Here is an 18,830-nt window from a genome sequence, read left to right as displayed (position 1 = left end):
ATGGCAGACAAAAGGTAGGGATCTTGTGTCTTATGAAAGCGGCGAGGTACTGAGACAAGATGACTGATAAGACACTATCTGCGGCCTAGGGAGCTGCGCTGCCAGTGAATCAAAGACAGTAAAAGGGTTCGGGGCCTCCTCTGTGCCCGCATTCCAACATATGTGATAATTGGATCAAAGCTTATGTTACAGTTTTTGTTAACCGCTGCGATTGCAATATGGTTCCAAAATAGTCCTTAGCATACAGAAGGGAATGGAATGTGAAGGTATCTCTAGTGTATATAAAAGAAAAAAACGACTTACAGTGGTACTGCAAGAAAATCAAATACAATTTAATCAGACAGGAATTAAGCATGTGTTAAACAAATTTTAAACAATTAAAAATAATCTATTCATGTTCAAAACTTCCACAAGGAAGGAGCAGTATTTTCTTTCTGCATCTCTACAGTAACCTGAAGACATCACATGGTGCTGTAGATGGCTTCAGCACAAGTAAAAAACAGTACAATAATTTTCACAAAGCCTTTTGGAATAAAGTTGAATTCCATGACACTTTCTTTGGTTCTGTGTTGGCAGGCTTCATTGTTTTGAAGTACGCTTTACCAGGTATTGTCCCTTTCTCTCAATTCAGAAAGCCATTTCTGCACGTTCTGTGTCCTCATCTGGACACGGACCAGGAAATATGTTTAATTAATATGCAGCTTGCAGAATCCGGGTTGATGCAGAAAATACTAAACTGCACAGATGCAGCAGAGAGCAAAACAACAGGAAAAAAGCGATAATTCTAGCATACCAAGTAAGTAATCCAGTAATCCTTGTTAACAAGTTTTAGGAAAGTTAGAACAACATTTAAAAAGAATAAACAAATACAAAAAAATAAATCAAGAGCAGCTGTGTGTTTAGCATGAGTGACCTGAGAGGGTTTCAGCCTTTAGGAAGAATGCCTGTTTGCCATACCGTCACCCAAGTCACCCTGACAGAGCTATCTGTATCCTGTCAAGCTTTTGTCATTAAGAGGCGAGTACCTGAAGAATCATTAATGAAGGAAGATGGTGTTTGTTTAAGAACTTACCGCCTTTCACCATTTCAGTGGCTCTCAAGGGTTATGCTACTGAATCTTTCAAGAGTTTTTTTTCCTTTTCTTTTTTCTTAACAGAAGAAAGCTGCTGACAATTTTGCAGCAGCTGTAAAAACATGATTTAATTAACTCTTCCTTAGGAATTTGTGTAATTAAAGTTGGGTCTGTTTTTTTTAACAACAGATTTCCTTAATTTTTGTTTCTCCCCCCCTCCTTTTGAATTCAATTAAATGGTTGTGCAATGGAACAAAATGAAAATTCTGAATTATAATTGAAAAGAAACACACATGCACACACACAAACATGTTTTCTCCATATTTAATGTCAATTAGTACACAGACACAGATGGACTACCTGTGAGCGAAGAGAGCTTTTCTTGAAACAGTTGTATTCAGCTCTCATCACTGATGAACAAAAGCAGATTGGCACATTCTGCTGCTTTCAAACTGCCAAGAAAGAGGGGGCCTTCCCTGGCCTCCTCTATAGCCACGCGTTTCATAATTCCTCCTTCTGAGGAGACCAGCGAAAGGCTGGAGGAGAGAAAAAAAAAGAAAAAACGGGCTACCGCAGCGATCTTTCAAACTTCTCTCCAGCCATTGTGTAAAGGATTTCCCTTGAAATCCCTTTCAATGGCATATTGAAGCCTATTGAGAGATTAAATGACATTTGTCAACCACCAGTAAATCTTTAAAACTGTTTCAGCAAATAGCCTTGAGTCCAAGCCTCAGTGTTTCCCATTAATCTGTACATATGGCTGCTGATTTTTTTTTTCCTTCAGACTGCAGATAATGGCTGGATTAAAAGAACCATTCAGCGAGGAAAGCTTTAGCATTCACCTTGTGTACACAGCCATTTCACCAGTAGTATTCATGGTCTGTTATTTCAGCTCTCACATTTGTGCTAAAAACAAGACAAGTTGCCACAAAAGCTTGGCAGAGACATTCTCCAGTGAATTACTGAAACCTGGCCCCTCTATTTGTCATGCCTTGCTGTTTCTAGCCAATGCAATCCTTTAAATGAGGTGTTTGCATTGACATCTTCACAATTTCTGTAACCAACTTAAAAGGAGAAAGGAAACAAAAAAAGGTACATTTCACTTCTGCCAATTAAGGGCCTGGCGAAAGAACAAACGAACGAGACCGGGAGCGCCGAATGTTTTCACTGACAAATGATAAAGTATCCCAATGCCTGTCAAATGGTCGCTAGTTTTAAATAGAGATCCAAATGCCTCCAAATGGTCTGTCATTACTATGCCGCCATGAAAGCGGGCAGAATTCCTACCTTGTTCTCATTCATTAGGGATAAAAGTTTTTTTTCAAGTTGTCATTCTGACGCACCATTTTAAGTGCAGTAGACTGAAGAATGTAAAAAGCCAGTGTGTTTATGCAGGATACACTAAACTGAATGTAAGAGGACAGACAGAATAAACCAAAGGTTATTATTAGACCTGAAAAATGAAAACTTTGGTAGTGACAACAGAGGATGTACTAAACACAAACAAACACACACAAACACACACAAATATGCATGTTAAAGATATTAATGCTGCACCAATACGGCCCTCCCTGTGCTGGTATAGAAAACATACACAGCCCATTCAGGTATGTACAGCCAGAGGGGTTTTTTGGGATCCTCATCCTTTTTCTTGATGAATATCAGGTCAGATTGCTGGCTCTTGTATTTATAAAGCTGTAGCTGGGCTTTCTCAGAGGGGTCGTGGAAGGTTTGTACCAGGGTCATAAAAGGGTTGGGAGCATGTATCAGATCTATACGATTTCAATGCCCTCAGCAAATCACACTGAACTGCTGTTTTTAAGAGTTTACCAACATGAATATCAACAAAGCTAATGCACACATTCAATTAACTACCTAGTTCCCATTAAAACTCAGAAGGGGCTAATAAAAAACACCTTTATTCACCTTATGAATAAAAAAAACTATACTTATTTTCCTTTATGTACATTTATGTAAAGTTTCACTGTATTTTACCTGAAAAAATAGGATAGTGCTATACTTCTTCACAGAACCAAGAGAAGCTAACTGAATTAATCACATATACAATCAATCATTTGTCCTGGTATGGCACATTCTTTTGAGGTTGGGGGGGGGTATGTCCTTTCAAGTCATATGCAGTGCTTCATCTCCGAATGTGACACAGAATGAGTGAGTCAGCAGCCACCAGAAGCAGATTTTTTAAATGGGCAACACTGTGCCTTTTGTAGCGCTGGCATTTGACAGAAACTATACAGAACTGTGACAGAAAAGGGCAGACAGCACAAGCAGTATCATGACAATAGTTGGCGGCATAATTAAGAAACAAAGCAGCAGCCCGAGGGCAGCACGGCCAAGAATCAGGTGTTGGCAGACTATTTTATTTATAGCCACATATCATTTACTTGAAGGGCTAAGCATCCTTAACTATCCACTGTATGGGCAAATGTGCATTGTACAACTATAACCTGCACACCTAACTGCAATAATAGATCATGTAATGTGAGAATGTAATCAAAGAGAAAGATTAATGTTCATGAAGGGACCTGAAGGTCACGCTCTGAACGAGGGGGTGCAAGGGGTGCCATAGAGACTGTGGGATAACAGGATCTGGTTTGGTTGATCTGAAAAGTAACTTTTTCTTAACAGATTAATCACTATGTGTCAATCATTAAAATTACTAGAGCTAGCTTGTTGAGCCATGTCACTAAACTGATAACACTGGTGTAATGAGTGCCTTCAACCTTCCTGTTGATTCTCCTCTTCTGCTCTGATTAATGGCTCTTGATTACTCCTTGACTGTTGTGGCTTTATTTACCAATGTCCTATTCTCCCATGTGGTTGTGAAACTGCACCAGTCCATTCCCATCTGGATCCACCAGCAGCTATTTAACACCATCAATAATCCGCCATCCTCCTAAGTAACATCAACAGATACACCATCTCCTGGTCTATAGGAAAAACTTGGAATATCTTCCAGTATATCTTGCAGTATTCCTTTACAAAGCAATGTTTTCTATGGAGCCAGGTTATAAGTGATATCTTTCAGTATGGTTGGGCCTCTGCTTTGCAACCTCAGAACATTTCCCCTAGGTGACTCAACAGAGTGGCCTCTTCCTCAACTCTTGTCCTTATAACGATATCATATATTTAAGATTCGTTGGTGGCAGTCATATATACTCACACATTATTCACGTAGGTCCCTCTGTGTGCTTATTCACATCTTAAACCAGTAAGACTGTTTGGTGAATTCAAAATCATAAGTGCTTCCTCTAAGGCTGGTAGTTTTACTCAAATGTCACCCTGCAGTAATCTGACTCATATGTAAAGTAGTTTTAGATGCTCTTCACAATGAAAAGGAGTTCTAAGATATAATAGCAGGGATGGATGGCAGTGAACCATGTGGCCATAGTCATTTTTACTTTTTGTGGATGGTGTCGAAGAAATTAAAATCTCAATAAGGAGTATGGTGACATCACAGTACTAAGATCACAGAACACGGTACCGGCCAAACTGGTGCCCCATTCAGATATTTTAATTAATACAAAATAAAACTCTTAGGTTTTTTCACAGCCAGTCTACGGGACTTGGCTGCAATTCCCAAAGAGACTGGATCCCCACTGTGTGACATGGACTGGCTATACAAAGAGCTCTGAATACAGCTTTTTGTGTCCAGATTTACTATTCAGAAACCAGATCTTGGATTATGCTGTTCTGAACACAAATCATAACAGTAACCAGTGGTTATGTACAGTAAATCCATGACTTCAGCACTTCCACCCAATCACTTCATATCCTCCATGTATTGGTGGCATTTGTTGTTGCAAACCTTTATCACTGGGAGTTATGAAGAGATGTTTTTTGTATTAGTTCTTGAGTCAAAAGAATCATACATATTTTCTAACCATGGCCATCAGTACCAAATTTACAAAATAAATCAAAAAGCTGTAAACGCAATGCAGTCTCAGTGAGCTGGGTGATAGAAGGATCAACAAGGATGAGGTGATGTTTCATAGTAAAGGTCACTCAGTCTGTTGATGGCCAAGCTGGGATATTAAGACTGATATAGTCTTGCTCACTCTCAGCTCTGTACCTAACTGCCTGTACACTTAAAAGGATATTATAATCTTGTCATAACATTGCCAATTCACAAAACTCCACTCTGAGAGCTAGAATTTAAACAAAACTGGCTTTATGTGTAACTAAGTTATGTCAGTGTACCGTTTACACAATGATTTCTGGCAATACTTTTTGTTCCAGCTCACTTTTGTTAAACACAGCCACCGGCAATCTCTAAAACAAGATATTTTAAAGGGAAAACACAAGGAACAGAAGCTGCAAACTCCCAAAAAGTGGTATGCATAACTGATGAGATAAGGCAAAGGGAGACTAAAACCTGTGCCAGTCTCCTAAAGCTTCAGGATACTCAAAATTCAGTAACAGTATCGTTTGGCTTTGAATGCATATTACAGATGTCTAAACATTCCTTTGAAATAAAATATATACACACACATCCATTTATAATTCCATACGAGCATTTAAATTTGCTCTGAACACCTATATTTTATTTTTCACCTTTACCCAATATGTGATGCATTCACCAGGCAGCAAAACCATGAGATGACTGAGTTAGATAAAAACTGTGGTCCTCTATTGGCATAAGGTGGCACAAATCCATCCCCAACACCACCCACTCCTTTAAATTCCCTAAGTTAAACAAAAAAATTAAAAAAGCATGTTGATTTTTTTCCTTCAAAGAGCTGGAACAGCTCTCTGGGACTGTTCCAGTTCCTTCCTGTGTAGGAACTGGTTTCATTAGATGGAAGAATGTTTTGCAATGGACTAGAGAGCCACAAATAAATTCTGCCTCATTAATTCACAAGCAGAACAGGCTTTCATAAGTCTTATATAGGTTAATTCATTATCACAGAATCACACACTTGTGTCAGGAGTCTTACCAGTAAATGTTAAAATAATAACTTTAGTCCTTCTTCCTGAGGAAAGTATCTATGATTCAAAGAAGTGGGACTAACAAAATGTTTTCAAATGAGTCATGTATCATTTTTGCCAGGCTGTTCTACAGAAAAAAAAAGAAAAAAATATGGTAATAACATCGGTTGTGCACCAGATCGCACCAGTTCACTTTATGGGTTTTTCCTGTCTTTATTTCCAGCTGTCCCCATTTACTGGGGTTATGACAGTGAGCTTTCATTAATAAAAGAGCACACAATTATTTACTATTGTGTTTGTATATTTTTGGTCTCCACTGCATTTTTAGTTGATGAGATTATCTTCAACCGAACATAAAATCAAAACCACAGACATACTATGTACTTTTACATTCTCTTAAAGTAGGAAAAAATTGCAGCAATCAGATCTCATTGTCAATTCCAGCAACAAGTTGATTTCAGGTCTCAAGCCATATCTGTACTTTCAGGTTCTCAAATATTGTGGGTTTGTTTTCCTTTTTTTTCATAGGAACAGGATGTTGGTGCTACAAATGTAAAATCAAAATGACAACTCCCAGGCTTCCGATTTCAAAGGTTTCTTTTAGTTTTCTAATAGAAATTTCTATATTTCATTTTTTCCTCGGTGTAGATTTTTTTTTTTCAATGCGTAAATAATTCAATACTGATGTGGTTTCTTAAATACTATGACCCTGTTTGCATATCTTCATAAACTAAAGTGTGCTGAAGCTAAAAGATCAGGATAACTCTTTTCCACCTCGGGCTGCCCAGCAAAAATCATTTAAAATAATTATTTTTTCCTTGGTGTAGATTTTTTTTTTTTTTCAATGTGGACTAATATTTATATACTATATACTACTATACAAAGTCCACAATTGTGTCTAATGAACTTTTTTCTCATTGGCACAAGGAGACAGGAGCCTGTAATAAACTGCCCTGGTTCCTGTTCAATCTGCAGCCACATGGGTGAGCTTGCTCAGAAGCTCTCAGAAAGGATCTGCCTGGCCTTCACAAAGATCCGCTTCGACTCAGACCCCAGACCTCATCACCGTTTAACCATTTGCTTTGCATGAATTTCAGGAATCCCCACTATTTCCTATGGAAATCCTATGGATTTTGCTGGGCAGCCCGAGGTGGAAAAGAGTTATCCTGATCTTTTAGCTTCAGCACACTTTAGTTTATGAAGATATGCAAACAGGGTCATAGTATTTAAGAAACCACATCAGTATTGAATAACAAATACCTCAATGTCAAAGAGGATAAGAGACACTTACATGAAGCAGATGAGGAAGATGTGCAAAGCGATGTTTACACTAAAAAGCAACGCTGCATGTGGAAACCTACACGTGAAAAGAGGAATTCACTTCAAAATGAACCCTGTAGCGTACCGTCTCTTTTTATATAAATCCATATAATGTTTACGTTGACGAATACAAGTATGTGATCTGAGCATAATATCTGCTTTTGTTTTAGAAAACACTGAATACATTGTACTGCTTGATCAGAAAACTTTAACTATTTAATCTTTTCTCACTGGCATTTAGTGTGCATGCACATTTTGACATTTGCACACAATTGTATACAAGTAATTCTGCCTGAATATATAAAGTACTGCACAAAACAAAATACAGTTTAATTACAGTTAATTACAGTAGTACAAGTAGTAGTAATAATAATATAAATATTGCAAATAAATATTACCCTTCTATATTACTTACTCGCCTTTTAAATTAAATTAAATTTGAATGATTATATTTGTTATGACATTTCACATTTACATACAGTGATGATTATTCATATTCATTATTAGCATGTATGTTTGAAATAAATAAGAGGCATTCTTCTATGAAGTAACATTATACAGAATACATCATGTTTACATCTTTCCTGTTGCACATCCTAGGATACAGCCTGACGTCAGTAGTCAAAGACATTTCACAAAGCAGATTCTTTTTTATCGTCTTTACACCAATTTCATTTACGGGAAGAAATTCCCCCTCCTTTAATTTTATTCTAATGCTTTTTTCCCCTCAACTATCCAAACCAAACCATTTGGAACCATCAATACTTTGATGCCTTCCCTTTCTATAGCCTATTTAGGCAACATGAAAGCATTAGGTTGCTAATTACTTTTGTCCAGCCTATAGGAAAATTAGTTTATCTTCCACATCAAAGCAAATTAGGCAGACCATGGCTGATTAGAATGCAACAGTAAAATCACCATAATTTCTATTCAGCCCCCTTTTCTGTAAGAAATAGGGCCTGTGTCAAATATGTAGGTATTTCCCACGGCCGCACTAGACTTTGTTTCCAACAGACGCTGCAGCAAGGACAATGGTTCTTATACAGACACCAAAGTTCTTTAGTTCAGCCATTGTGCAAAGGGAGGACTGGTAACCTCTCAGCTAACATTTGATGAAACATCTAGATTTACATATTTCCCTAATTGCATTTTTTGAATGCAAGTAAGTTTTATCTGACCAAAGTTAAATGCCTTCTTTATTCTGTTACCAGGGGCCAAGCAGGCTGATCTACAGCAACCAGATGAATGATGCTGTAAAGAGGGAAAAAGCCATGTAGGAACCAATTTATTCTGATCTCAGACACACTGGAATATTTACCAAGGTGATGGGGTGAGAGGGGCTGCAGATCTAGAAATTTGTCACTTCTGTCATGCTTTTAAAGCTTTGTGTGCTTTAATGTGCAAATGCTCTCTTCCAATTAATTTGTTGTTTAGTCATTTCTGAGCCCAAAGGACAGATTAATTTTCAACATGACATAAAGGCCTTCTAAAAGGATTCTGCGTGGAAACAGAGAATTGCAGCCATTTTGTTTGTTGGGATTGTATTAGCACACTGTTTGTGAAATCCTTTAGATAAAGTACTTGAACAGCTTGAACAACCAGACTACACACCTGAAGTACAAAAGTTATAAAGTTGAAATTGTATCAATATTTTCTCCTATTGTTATTCAATAATCAGAAAGCAAGTTCCGCAAAAAAACTTTAGATTAAATTAGATTGGAAATATTGCAGGTGAGGATAATTTTATTCAGAGCAACAATAAATATCAATTACATTAAAAAAAGAATATCCATAAAAATAAATAACTTACATTTCTGAAGTTTTATTAAAGTTTATAACTTAATATCCTTCACAATACACAATTTATCTTTTTTATCATCCTAATCTTCATATCAGTAATATATACAAAATAAGAGCAAATATACTTAATTCTTTAGCATTATAATGTAGTTTATTCTACATTGGAATTTCCCATAAAACATAAAGCACAAAATTGCACCTTTACACTGCACTGCTGATTGTTTTAATATCAAAACAACAATACACTTTACACATTTATTCTCTATATAAAGAAAAGTTGGGGAAAGTATGACAGGTTCTGAACAAATGAGCAAACTAGTGACGTTTAAAGAGTGTACTTATACGATAAAAGTCAACATTAAAAAACAAATAAAAAATAATTTTATAATAGAGCAAAAAATAAAATAGAAAAGGTCAGAGTAAGAGTTTTGTGTAATTTTTCATTTACAATCAAATATGACACATTACCAGTAAATCTTTCTGTGGTCTTTTCAAGCACCACAGTGCAGCTGCCCATTTGAAAATAAAATGGTTGCCTTCTTTCACTTTAGTGGGCAATACAAAACATCTTTTGAGCCCTCCTTTTATTAGTGCTGCCAATGCCCAGCTGACTTTTAACAAACCAATCGAGTGGAATGACAATGAAGCTGCAACATTTCATGGTATTTCTATAAGCTTCCCTTGTAAGACCAAGGCTGTTAATTAAACATTCAAGAATGCAACCCTGCCAGCTTTCTTTTCACTAATTATACATTGCTCAATGAAGCTCCAACGACAAAATAAATCTAATAAAAAGACAAAACAATCTTGTTTGTCACACTGCTGTTTAGCAGGGCCGATTTATGTGGCTTAAATGTCCTTGATCTGAGGTCTGTAATGGAGTAATGTGTGACAAACCAAAAAGAAGACTCCTTTTCTCATGCTTTCAAAAAGCTTTTGCCAATATTGGTTTTTCAGGGTCTTTACTTAAGATTGATGACTAATAATGATGTATGTACACCGCACATGTAAAATAACCAAAACATATCTGTCTGCACATTTTAGAAAATACGATATAAATCATTCTTAGATGTTTACTTCCAAAAACAATTAAAACAGTGAGGCTAGTCTACCAGAGGTTATGTTTTATTTGTATAATAAGTATTTAAAACACCACCTTTGGTAGACTCACCTCACTGTTTTAATTGTGAGGCATATATATATATATATATATATATATATACACACACACATACACATACACACACATAAGTGGTAATATTATAAAAGTTTGTAATTTTACTGTTATCGATTTTTTGTTTATTCTTCTCTAACCAAAACTAAATCTACAATTCTTATCTAATAACCAAACAAAAAAAGTGAAAAGAAAAAATAAATGTCACAGTTACAGAGGCCAGCTGCATGAAGGCATTACCTTTAATCTCCAGTCAAACTTAAAAGCTCAAAATAAAGTCGTGAAGTTTGGACTGCTGGGAATTAGTCAAGCTTGCTGGCTTTCCCAGCAAGAGGTTTTGCTGTTGGATGTACAAATCATGCCAGAATCCATTAATCCTGCCAAAGGAAGGCAGAAAGAAGCTTGGATTGTTGCTTTAGTGTTAATTAATTGAATAAACTTCTAAGACAACCTGCAGAGACTTCAAAACTGTAAAACAAATGAAGTCACTTTCACTAGTGCTCAGCGCCATTAAGTAAATACTGTTAATGGATCTTGCAGGACAGCTAGTGGAGAGAACAGAGTCACCTGCAATGTTTCAAGTTCAGTTTCCAGGACAACTTACCAAGGGACAGAAAGAGCCAGGTGGATGGCTCAAGATCTTAAAAGCATGATGTCTATAAATCATGGGAATTAACTTTCATTCATACAAACTTTCATGCAATTAAGTATCGAGACTAGAAATGTTGAACAAAAAATCTGGAGATGGATATCATGGTTTGCCCAAAAGAAAAACAAATAATTTGCTCAGCTCTACCAGTATTTGTTTCATGTAGTAACCTACGCATGATTAACAGGCACCATGCGGTTTTCTGAATTGTACTAATTTCCACATGTAGTACCACTCTACTTTACTGGAACACCTGCCCATTCATCTCCAATATATTTTAAAAGGATGACAGTAATGTGTGGAGGAATCCTTGGATATTTTTGATGGTGTGTTAGTGAAGCAAAGGCAGTGCTTCACACTAAAGGGGAAATTAATGGAATTTCAGTTAGAAGTAATGTGGATTTACTATGTTATGAATAACAGTGTGATAATAAATATCACCATGGAGGTTTGTGTTGGCTTGCATAGCGTAATCTTAGAAATTACTGAGGCAAGTAGCGATCTTGTGATATTACAGGAGAAAACAGAGAAGTATCCGACAACATTACAAGACAGCAAGTGGATGTGCATTAAAACTTAAAACGGTGAAAAATAAATCCAGCAGCAAACACCAGAATGGGACCTGGATAAGAGCCCTGAGGAACTCCACTGTACACCTTAGCACAAACTGATTAACACAGATGCACAGCAACACACAGACAATCTTGTCTGAAGGACATAACAAACTAATATTTTACTAAGCTGGACAAATATATTTACGGTCAGAAATGCAGCAGACAAGTCATACCGGAAAGCAAAGTGAACACACACTGACTGAATGAGAGCAGTCTCATTGCTGTGCCTTGACCAAACATCAGACTTGATATCTATTTATATAAAATATTCACTTGCACTGCTGCTGTTTGCCTAGATAAATATTTTGCTGACTTCTTTAGTTTAAAATATTGTTAATTTATCTAACAGAAACCTCTTGAATGCTGACCTCGGTGCCATAATCGTACAGCCAAGGAACATCACATGTTGTCCTTGACCTTTTCTCTAAGTTCACTACAGGGCTTTGATTTTCAGTGATAATATGTATCTATCCTATTTTCATGATGAACAACAAGTAAAGTCAAGATGACTGAGGTTTCTTCTGCCTTCTTTAGCTGAGTAAATATTCACTTAAAACTGCTGGAAACAAGCACTTGTTGGAGGTAGCAGTCCACAAGGAAAGCAAAATGAACATTTCAGCTGGAAAATAAAACATCAGACATTTCTTTATTTACAATAATATCTGGAGGTCAATGGAAACTATGTACAATGAGATCAAAGCACTGGTTAACTATATCTATGCTTAATATTTCTTCACAGCCTCATTGAATGCAAGCTTTCAGCAGATCAGAAAGATAGATTTATCTGTGCATCAGTTAAAAACAAACTACATGTTCATACTTATTTATAATCCATGTATTTTTGAACACACATATACATCATGGTGAACAATATTATTTGTAAATCAGTACAGTGGTTGAGCAGTGTTTACACATCACCTATCTTTGATCAGTTCAATCAGCTAGAATCTCCACAGTTTATTTCCAGACAGGTTCAACAAAGACTGAAAAGACATCATTGATAAATATAGTTGAATAAAAAATGTACAAGTAAATTAAATTAATCACAGAAGAGAAAAAAAAACTTCAATTGAAGGGTTTGAATTATTTTGACAACTATCATATATTTCTTATGTAGCCTAAAGAAGGTAGCACAGCATTGCATACAAACAGTTAAAGTGAGATGGGCTTGAAACATCAAAGTCTGAGGTTACTTGAGTGTGGTGTTTTACTACACACAAAACTGGCACCCGTGTACTGTTTTCATGACAGAGGATGAATTCCTTCCATCATCGCGTACAGTTTGCTTTACCACACCCTATTTGATCAGGCTTAGGTGACTTAAAGCCATTACAGGCTGCAGCACTCAAGAATTACTAAATTGTCTTTTTATTGCAGTCAGTGAGGGGGGAAAAAAGTTTGGCAGCTACCATAACTTGTATACATAAAGTTCTGTCACAGAAACATGCATCATTATTAGTGCTAATTTACATAAACAGTACATTATTTCATATATCAATGTACATAGATGCTTGCATGTTGTATTTGTTTAGAAAAACCCATTGATCTTGGGAATCAACAATTCTCACAGCCAAAAAGATGTAACTTTGGTATCAGGTATGCCTCTGGCTGTCACACCTTTTGTGCAATGTACACAATAAAGCTCTTTGCTCTTTGAAAACCCTACATTTACTGCAGGCAGTCTTCTTTGTTTACAGATAGGCTAAGACATGTATCATTTTTCTTATTCTCTGATTTGTGAAAATATATGTGTGTTTTCCCTCTGTCCAGACAAGAAGTATTGATTTGAGATTACGACTTGCTAAAATTGATTTTGTTTCAAGATCAAAAAGAAAACAGGAAACTGAGATGTTCATGATATCACATTGTAAATAAATGTTTTAAATATTAGGCAACTGAAAAACAAATGTTGTTGGTTTATCATAAGCAAGTAACAAAACCTAAACATTAAAATCATACTGCAGTCCTTGCTGGGACTAGTCTAAGTGACATCAATGGGATTAAACATGAAGCAGACAGAGTTTTGAACCAATGATCACAGCTGGCTCCCAGAGTTCTCTGTTCAGTTCATACACGCGTTCTCTGCTGGATGCTGACTGATTTGGGCAGGCCAATTGTCCTCAGTTCCCCGGATAATGAGCCAGATTGTACATGTCCTGGCCCTACGGTCTCTTTCTATAGTGTCTCCACACATCGCCTTATGGTTTCGCTGTCAATCTGTCTGTCAAGTAGACAGAAGAAACTGTGTGCAAAACATTCATTACCATTGTAATGTTATTATTGTCCTTTTCTTATGAAAAAAAAGCATATATGATAATGAGAACAAACCATTGTTTCAAACCGACTCTCTTGTGTTTACAGCCCTGTAATAAAGATCATGAAAAAAACACCCTGAGCAAAATTCACTTGATCTAAGATACAATGCCTCAGGGAAATATACTGTGGGTCAAATTTACAATGTTTCCATATTTTCTTTGTGTATTAAACAAAGACTATGTTCATTTGATACTTTTGCATGAAATTTTAATTTCAAACGTATGTACAAAAATAAATAATGTTATACGAGCACTGAATATTTCTTACATATGTATGAGAAGTTTCTTCATAGCTGTGCTAGGGTAATACTTACTTAATCTTAACACATTGTGCTGAAAAATACGTAACTGCTAAATTATTGTTAGATTTTGCTAGGTATTCGTCATAAAAAAGCTATTCAACTTGCTAAACACTTGTAATTTTAGGCTACTGCTGCACAAAAGAAAAAAGCTTTAGAGAAATAAACTAAATTCTAAATGCAGCATAACCTCTCACTCTGTTTAAATATTTCATTCCATATCTTTCAGTCATCTGGACTGTATTCAGAAAGTCTTCTCTCTGTGTGAGGATGACCCACTATTTGAAAAAGTGTCATCAAGAACTCCTAACTTCCTTCTGACTTTGTTTGGCAGTTACTGTTAAATAAGCACTGTGTGCAGTACTGGATAACATACACCCCTGTATGTCTGTTAAAACATTTTCAGAACTGTAATAAATATAATATTTTTAAATTGCTACCTATTTCACATACTATTCTACTTCCATCTAACAAAAATATATTCATCATCCTTGTAAACACTGGACATTGAGAATAATGTGTACAGGACAATATTTAATTTTGGAGGTAAAACTATATTAGTTCATATTTCATCACAATGAATAGTTTAGATGGAAACAAAACAGAAATTTACTTCCACCTTTGAAGCAGACTTTGTTTTATTTCAGATGTTAGTCAGCTTCCTTTTAAGCTGCCATTATTACCCAATTAGCCATTCAAAAATACTTCAAACAAAATATTTCAGGTTTAATTGTCATTGTAAAAATAAATTGCTGATGTCTATGTGATGGTTTTGGTTCATATCCATCCCATCAAAATAACACACCTGGGGCGATGTTTTATCCACCCAGTAATAGACATTTCATTATAAGTGGTATTGTTTGACTGTGAATAATATGCTTTTGTATGGCAATATGTAGGTTAAACTAAAGTGAACAACAGTTTAGATGGATAAATGTATAATGTGTCACATTTTTATCAATTAAAATAGATAAATAGGCACTTTTTCCAAGTAACATGTTGAAATAAAAACTATATTAATGAGATATAGAATGAGAATGAATCATCCAAAAGCTCTTTATAGTCAAGTAAGCTTTTAATGTACATTGTATTTTAGGTTTTTTTGCATTTATGTAAGAATTATAAATGAATTGTGATTGTTTATTTGCACATTGATTTGTATTCAGATTTGCACAGTGTATTGCCAGTTCATTAAGCTGCATACTTCATACCGCACTCTCTGTGAGTTTCAGACATTAAGGGGTTAAAAGCCCTACCTTACACCAAAGCTATACGTTTGAAGACCAGGAGGAAGGAATCTGACAAATGATCTTTCTGGCCCAAACTTCAACACTCAAATCACACAGCACGCCAAGCAGCTTGGTCCAGAATTGGCCTTTGTCTTAGCTAGGTAATTTCACAGACATTTCATTTATCCGAAACATGTTACACTTTAAGTGCTGTGAAGTCCAAGCAGCCGATGACAGGCATCTCAACACTTTGCTACAGTTGTTCTTTCATATTGCACAAAGTATGCCTTTCAAGCAGGTATCTTGCCTCCTTTGCACAATATACTTAGTAAGGGGGTGAGTGCTTTGATCTCAGAGCGTTTCATAAACAACTCACAATATTTCAATCAAAACAATCCCAAGGATGTGACTATTTAATACAGGGTTAAACACTGTCACTCTTGTACTAGTGAGTATATACGTTGCCAAGTTTAGCTCCTGGAGCAATAGAGCTTTCTATTTGTGGTCTGCTGCTAATTTTTTATGCACCCTGTTGAATTTCCCTAGATGAAAACGATGGTGTGTATTTTTCTAGATACGTTTCATATTTCGTAGACTCTAAATTGTTTTGTAATATTAATTCAGTTCAGTTAAGTTTTGCAGAGTGAAGTAAAAGGGTGTATTTTGTGCTTTATGTTTTGGTCAAGCAAGAACAAAACTTATTAATTGATTTGCCTCTTTTTTGATACTTGATGAAAAACTACAATTTCTAAACCTCAATCGCCTGGCTCCACTCCTTTTACAAAGAAAACCTTCAAAGTTTCAGTAACCTACAGTATTCTTACTTTGGATTATGCAATTTTTGGTGCATGATTCCTAAATGAAATCTGTGATTCCTGCAATAGGATATTGCACAGGAAACAAGCATTTATGCATATGTTTCCTATGTCCATGTAATTTCCTATTGCAATACTACAGAATATATTACTGTACAATAATCCTTTCACATACACATACATTACAAGTTGTGCTAGTAACAATTATATTATTTCTTCTAATTCCACATAATACAAAGTCTGCTTTTTAAAAACTACATCAAATGATTTCATCGGACAACGAAAACAGAGAAACTTAAAAGTCCATTGACTGAAAAAGATATTTCAAACTCTGGAAGCAACTGAAATACTTACATAAGTATTTACATCAAACTTGATCTGTCTCTCTATCTGCATCTCCATATGTTAAAGTTAAACACTGCATGGTTACCCCTCAGCATTCTTCACACAGAAGTCCCCTGCTTTCCTCTACAAACTAAGATATCATTAGAGTTATTAACTTGGTGAAGTTACTGAGTTTACGCCATGGCACTCAATCTCTGGTCTTTACTTGATTTCTCACTTGGGTGTAGTATAGTATGTTTAAGTTAAACAATTAAATGGTTCACTAAAGCACATTAAATTGCACCACTATATGTGTATGTGTGTTTCTATATTTCTTCAGTTAGCTATGCTAACCTGTTTGATGAAAGTATAATCCACAAATGTTATACTTTAACTTTAGCATCATGCCAATTAAAGTTTAGATAAATAACCGAATGGGTGTAGTTTAAATGTGCAAGGTTAGCCTATAGGATACAATTATTACAGCTGAATTATTAGTACTGAGGTGTGGCGTAGCAATGTAGGTGCAGAAGAGGATGACTTCTACAAAACTGCTAAAATAATGATATTGTTCATTAAATTAAGTTTCAAAACCACTTGTCTGATAGAACCATTTCAGTTTCCCGGCACTGCCAATGCCACAGATATGAGAGAGAGAAAAAACTGGATCTACAATTATAATCAATGGAGCCTCTGGTTTACTTCACACTCCAAAGCCACCCTATCTATCTACCACGACCTTAATACATCTCTGAAAACTTTAAAACTGCCAGCGCGCTTTTCCCACGCTGCGTCGTCAGCGGCGCGGCAGTAAGGCAGAAAGCCCACGCAGCGGCCACACGCACGGCACTCACAGGTAGGCAGTGAAGACGCTGAGGTTGCGGGGCAGCGCGGCGAGCCCCAGGTCCGAGCAGTCGACCCGCAGCAGCACGCCGTCCTCCTCACACGCACACCGGGGCGGGCAGTCCTTGTGCCGGCTCCCCGACCCCACCGTCCCTGCGCAGTCTGCCCCCAGCAGCAGCAGCAGCAGCAGCAGGCTCACGACGCAAGGATGCACCATCTCTGCAGACACGACCGACTGTCAAAGCCGCCTTTCCACCAGCTCGTCTTTATTACGGCTTGAGGCTGCGCAGACGTCCCCGGTGAGGCTGCGCAGTCCCACGCCGCGGCGCGCCGCTTTAAACAGCCCGAGCCCCGCGCTGCGTGACGTCACCGGTGCGGGGAGCGGGTCTCCCGGCTCTCGCCTGAACACTTGGTGACGTCACTCGGTGGTGTTGAGGGGCGAAAGAGCGCGAAGTGTTCAGGCGAGAGGAAGACTAGTGTTGCGCACGTTGCAGATGGACAAGCTTCATTTTGAATCAGCCCTTACATTGACCTGCCTCTCTCCACAGCAGCAAGCCCTCTCTATGGCAATTATGAACTCTTTTCATGTTGAACTTGAAGCAGCTCAGATGTTCACACACTGGTCTGTCTTTCCCTCTTCGCTTTCGTTTCTGTGCTTTGGGATGCAGCATCATTGGACTGCTGATCCCATGCCCTGCATCCCAGTATACACACAACACTGTATTTCTTGATGTATTATTAATAGGGGACCACTCTCCATGCTACTCCAGATTATTTAACAGTATATTAAGACTGATGGTGCTTTAAAGCATATTTTTAATGGGATGATTCTTCCTCGGATACTGCAAACTTGGAAACAGTAGGGCAAAAAGGTTTCCACACATTGGAAGTGGTTTATGTTTAGAGATCAACAGTTTTTAATGTCAAGATAGTTGGTGGAAACAGACAATACGATCCTAACCTTCACTTAGGTTTATTTTTGGTTTGTATATGTGTTGGGGATATAGTAATTATACATCTATACTGATTGTAGTATTTGAGTCACTTCAAGTAAAGACGAGATTGTATCAGGGATGTGATGTGGAAATCGCCCGTTGCTGGCTATCTAGTGTATGAAGCAACCAAACCCATAAAAAGAATTGTTATCACGGTTGAATAAAAGCTTTACCTTAAAGCAGATCTACTGAGACTGCTGTGAATTTGTCATCCTTTAAAGATGCAATTGCCTGTATATAAATGGTCCAAAATTAAAACGCAGGATGGAAAAACAGTGCTGTCCAATATTATTATGCAAGCTTAAGCAACAGGTGCTTATGTCCATTGTGGTATTCATTGTGAGTTCAAATGAATGACTCCTAGTGTAAAAAAGGGCCTTTAGAGGTCATTTACTTGAAAGAAGGTGAAGCATTTGAAGCACCAAATAAGTAAG

The 18,830-nt window shown here is 36.9% G+C and overlaps 1 protein-coding gene across 2 annotated transcripts in view; it reads right to left on the bottom strand.

Moving 5' to 3' along the window:
- LOC136771616 (leucine-rich repeat-containing G-protein coupled receptor 5) overlaps positions 1-17,919 on the bottom strand; it is a 57,291-nt gene extending 39,372 nt beyond the window's left edge. The window contains exon 1 of one of the 2 annotated variants that reach the window (XM_066724028.1): positions 17,413-17,919. In XM_066724028.1, the coding sequence (XP_066580125.1) occupies positions 17,413-17,618 (206 nt within the window). In that variant the 5' untranslated portion in view covers positions 17,619-17,919. The remainder of the gene's footprint in view (positions 1-17,412) is intronic. The other variant, XM_066724027.1, reaches the window with a different exon arrangement.
- Positions 17,920-18,830: the final 911 nt, after the last annotated feature.

Source organism: Amia ocellicauda, chromosome 15 (assembly GCF_036373705.1).
Source record: "Amia ocellicauda isolate fAmiCal2 chromosome 15, fAmiCal2.hap1, whole genome shotgun sequence".
NCBI lineage: Eukaryota > Metazoa > Chordata > Actinopteri > Amiiformes > Amiidae > Amia > Amia ocellicauda.
The sequence above is the reverse complement of the archived record's forward strand: the minus strand, read 5'-3'. Positions and strand labels throughout refer to the sequence as shown.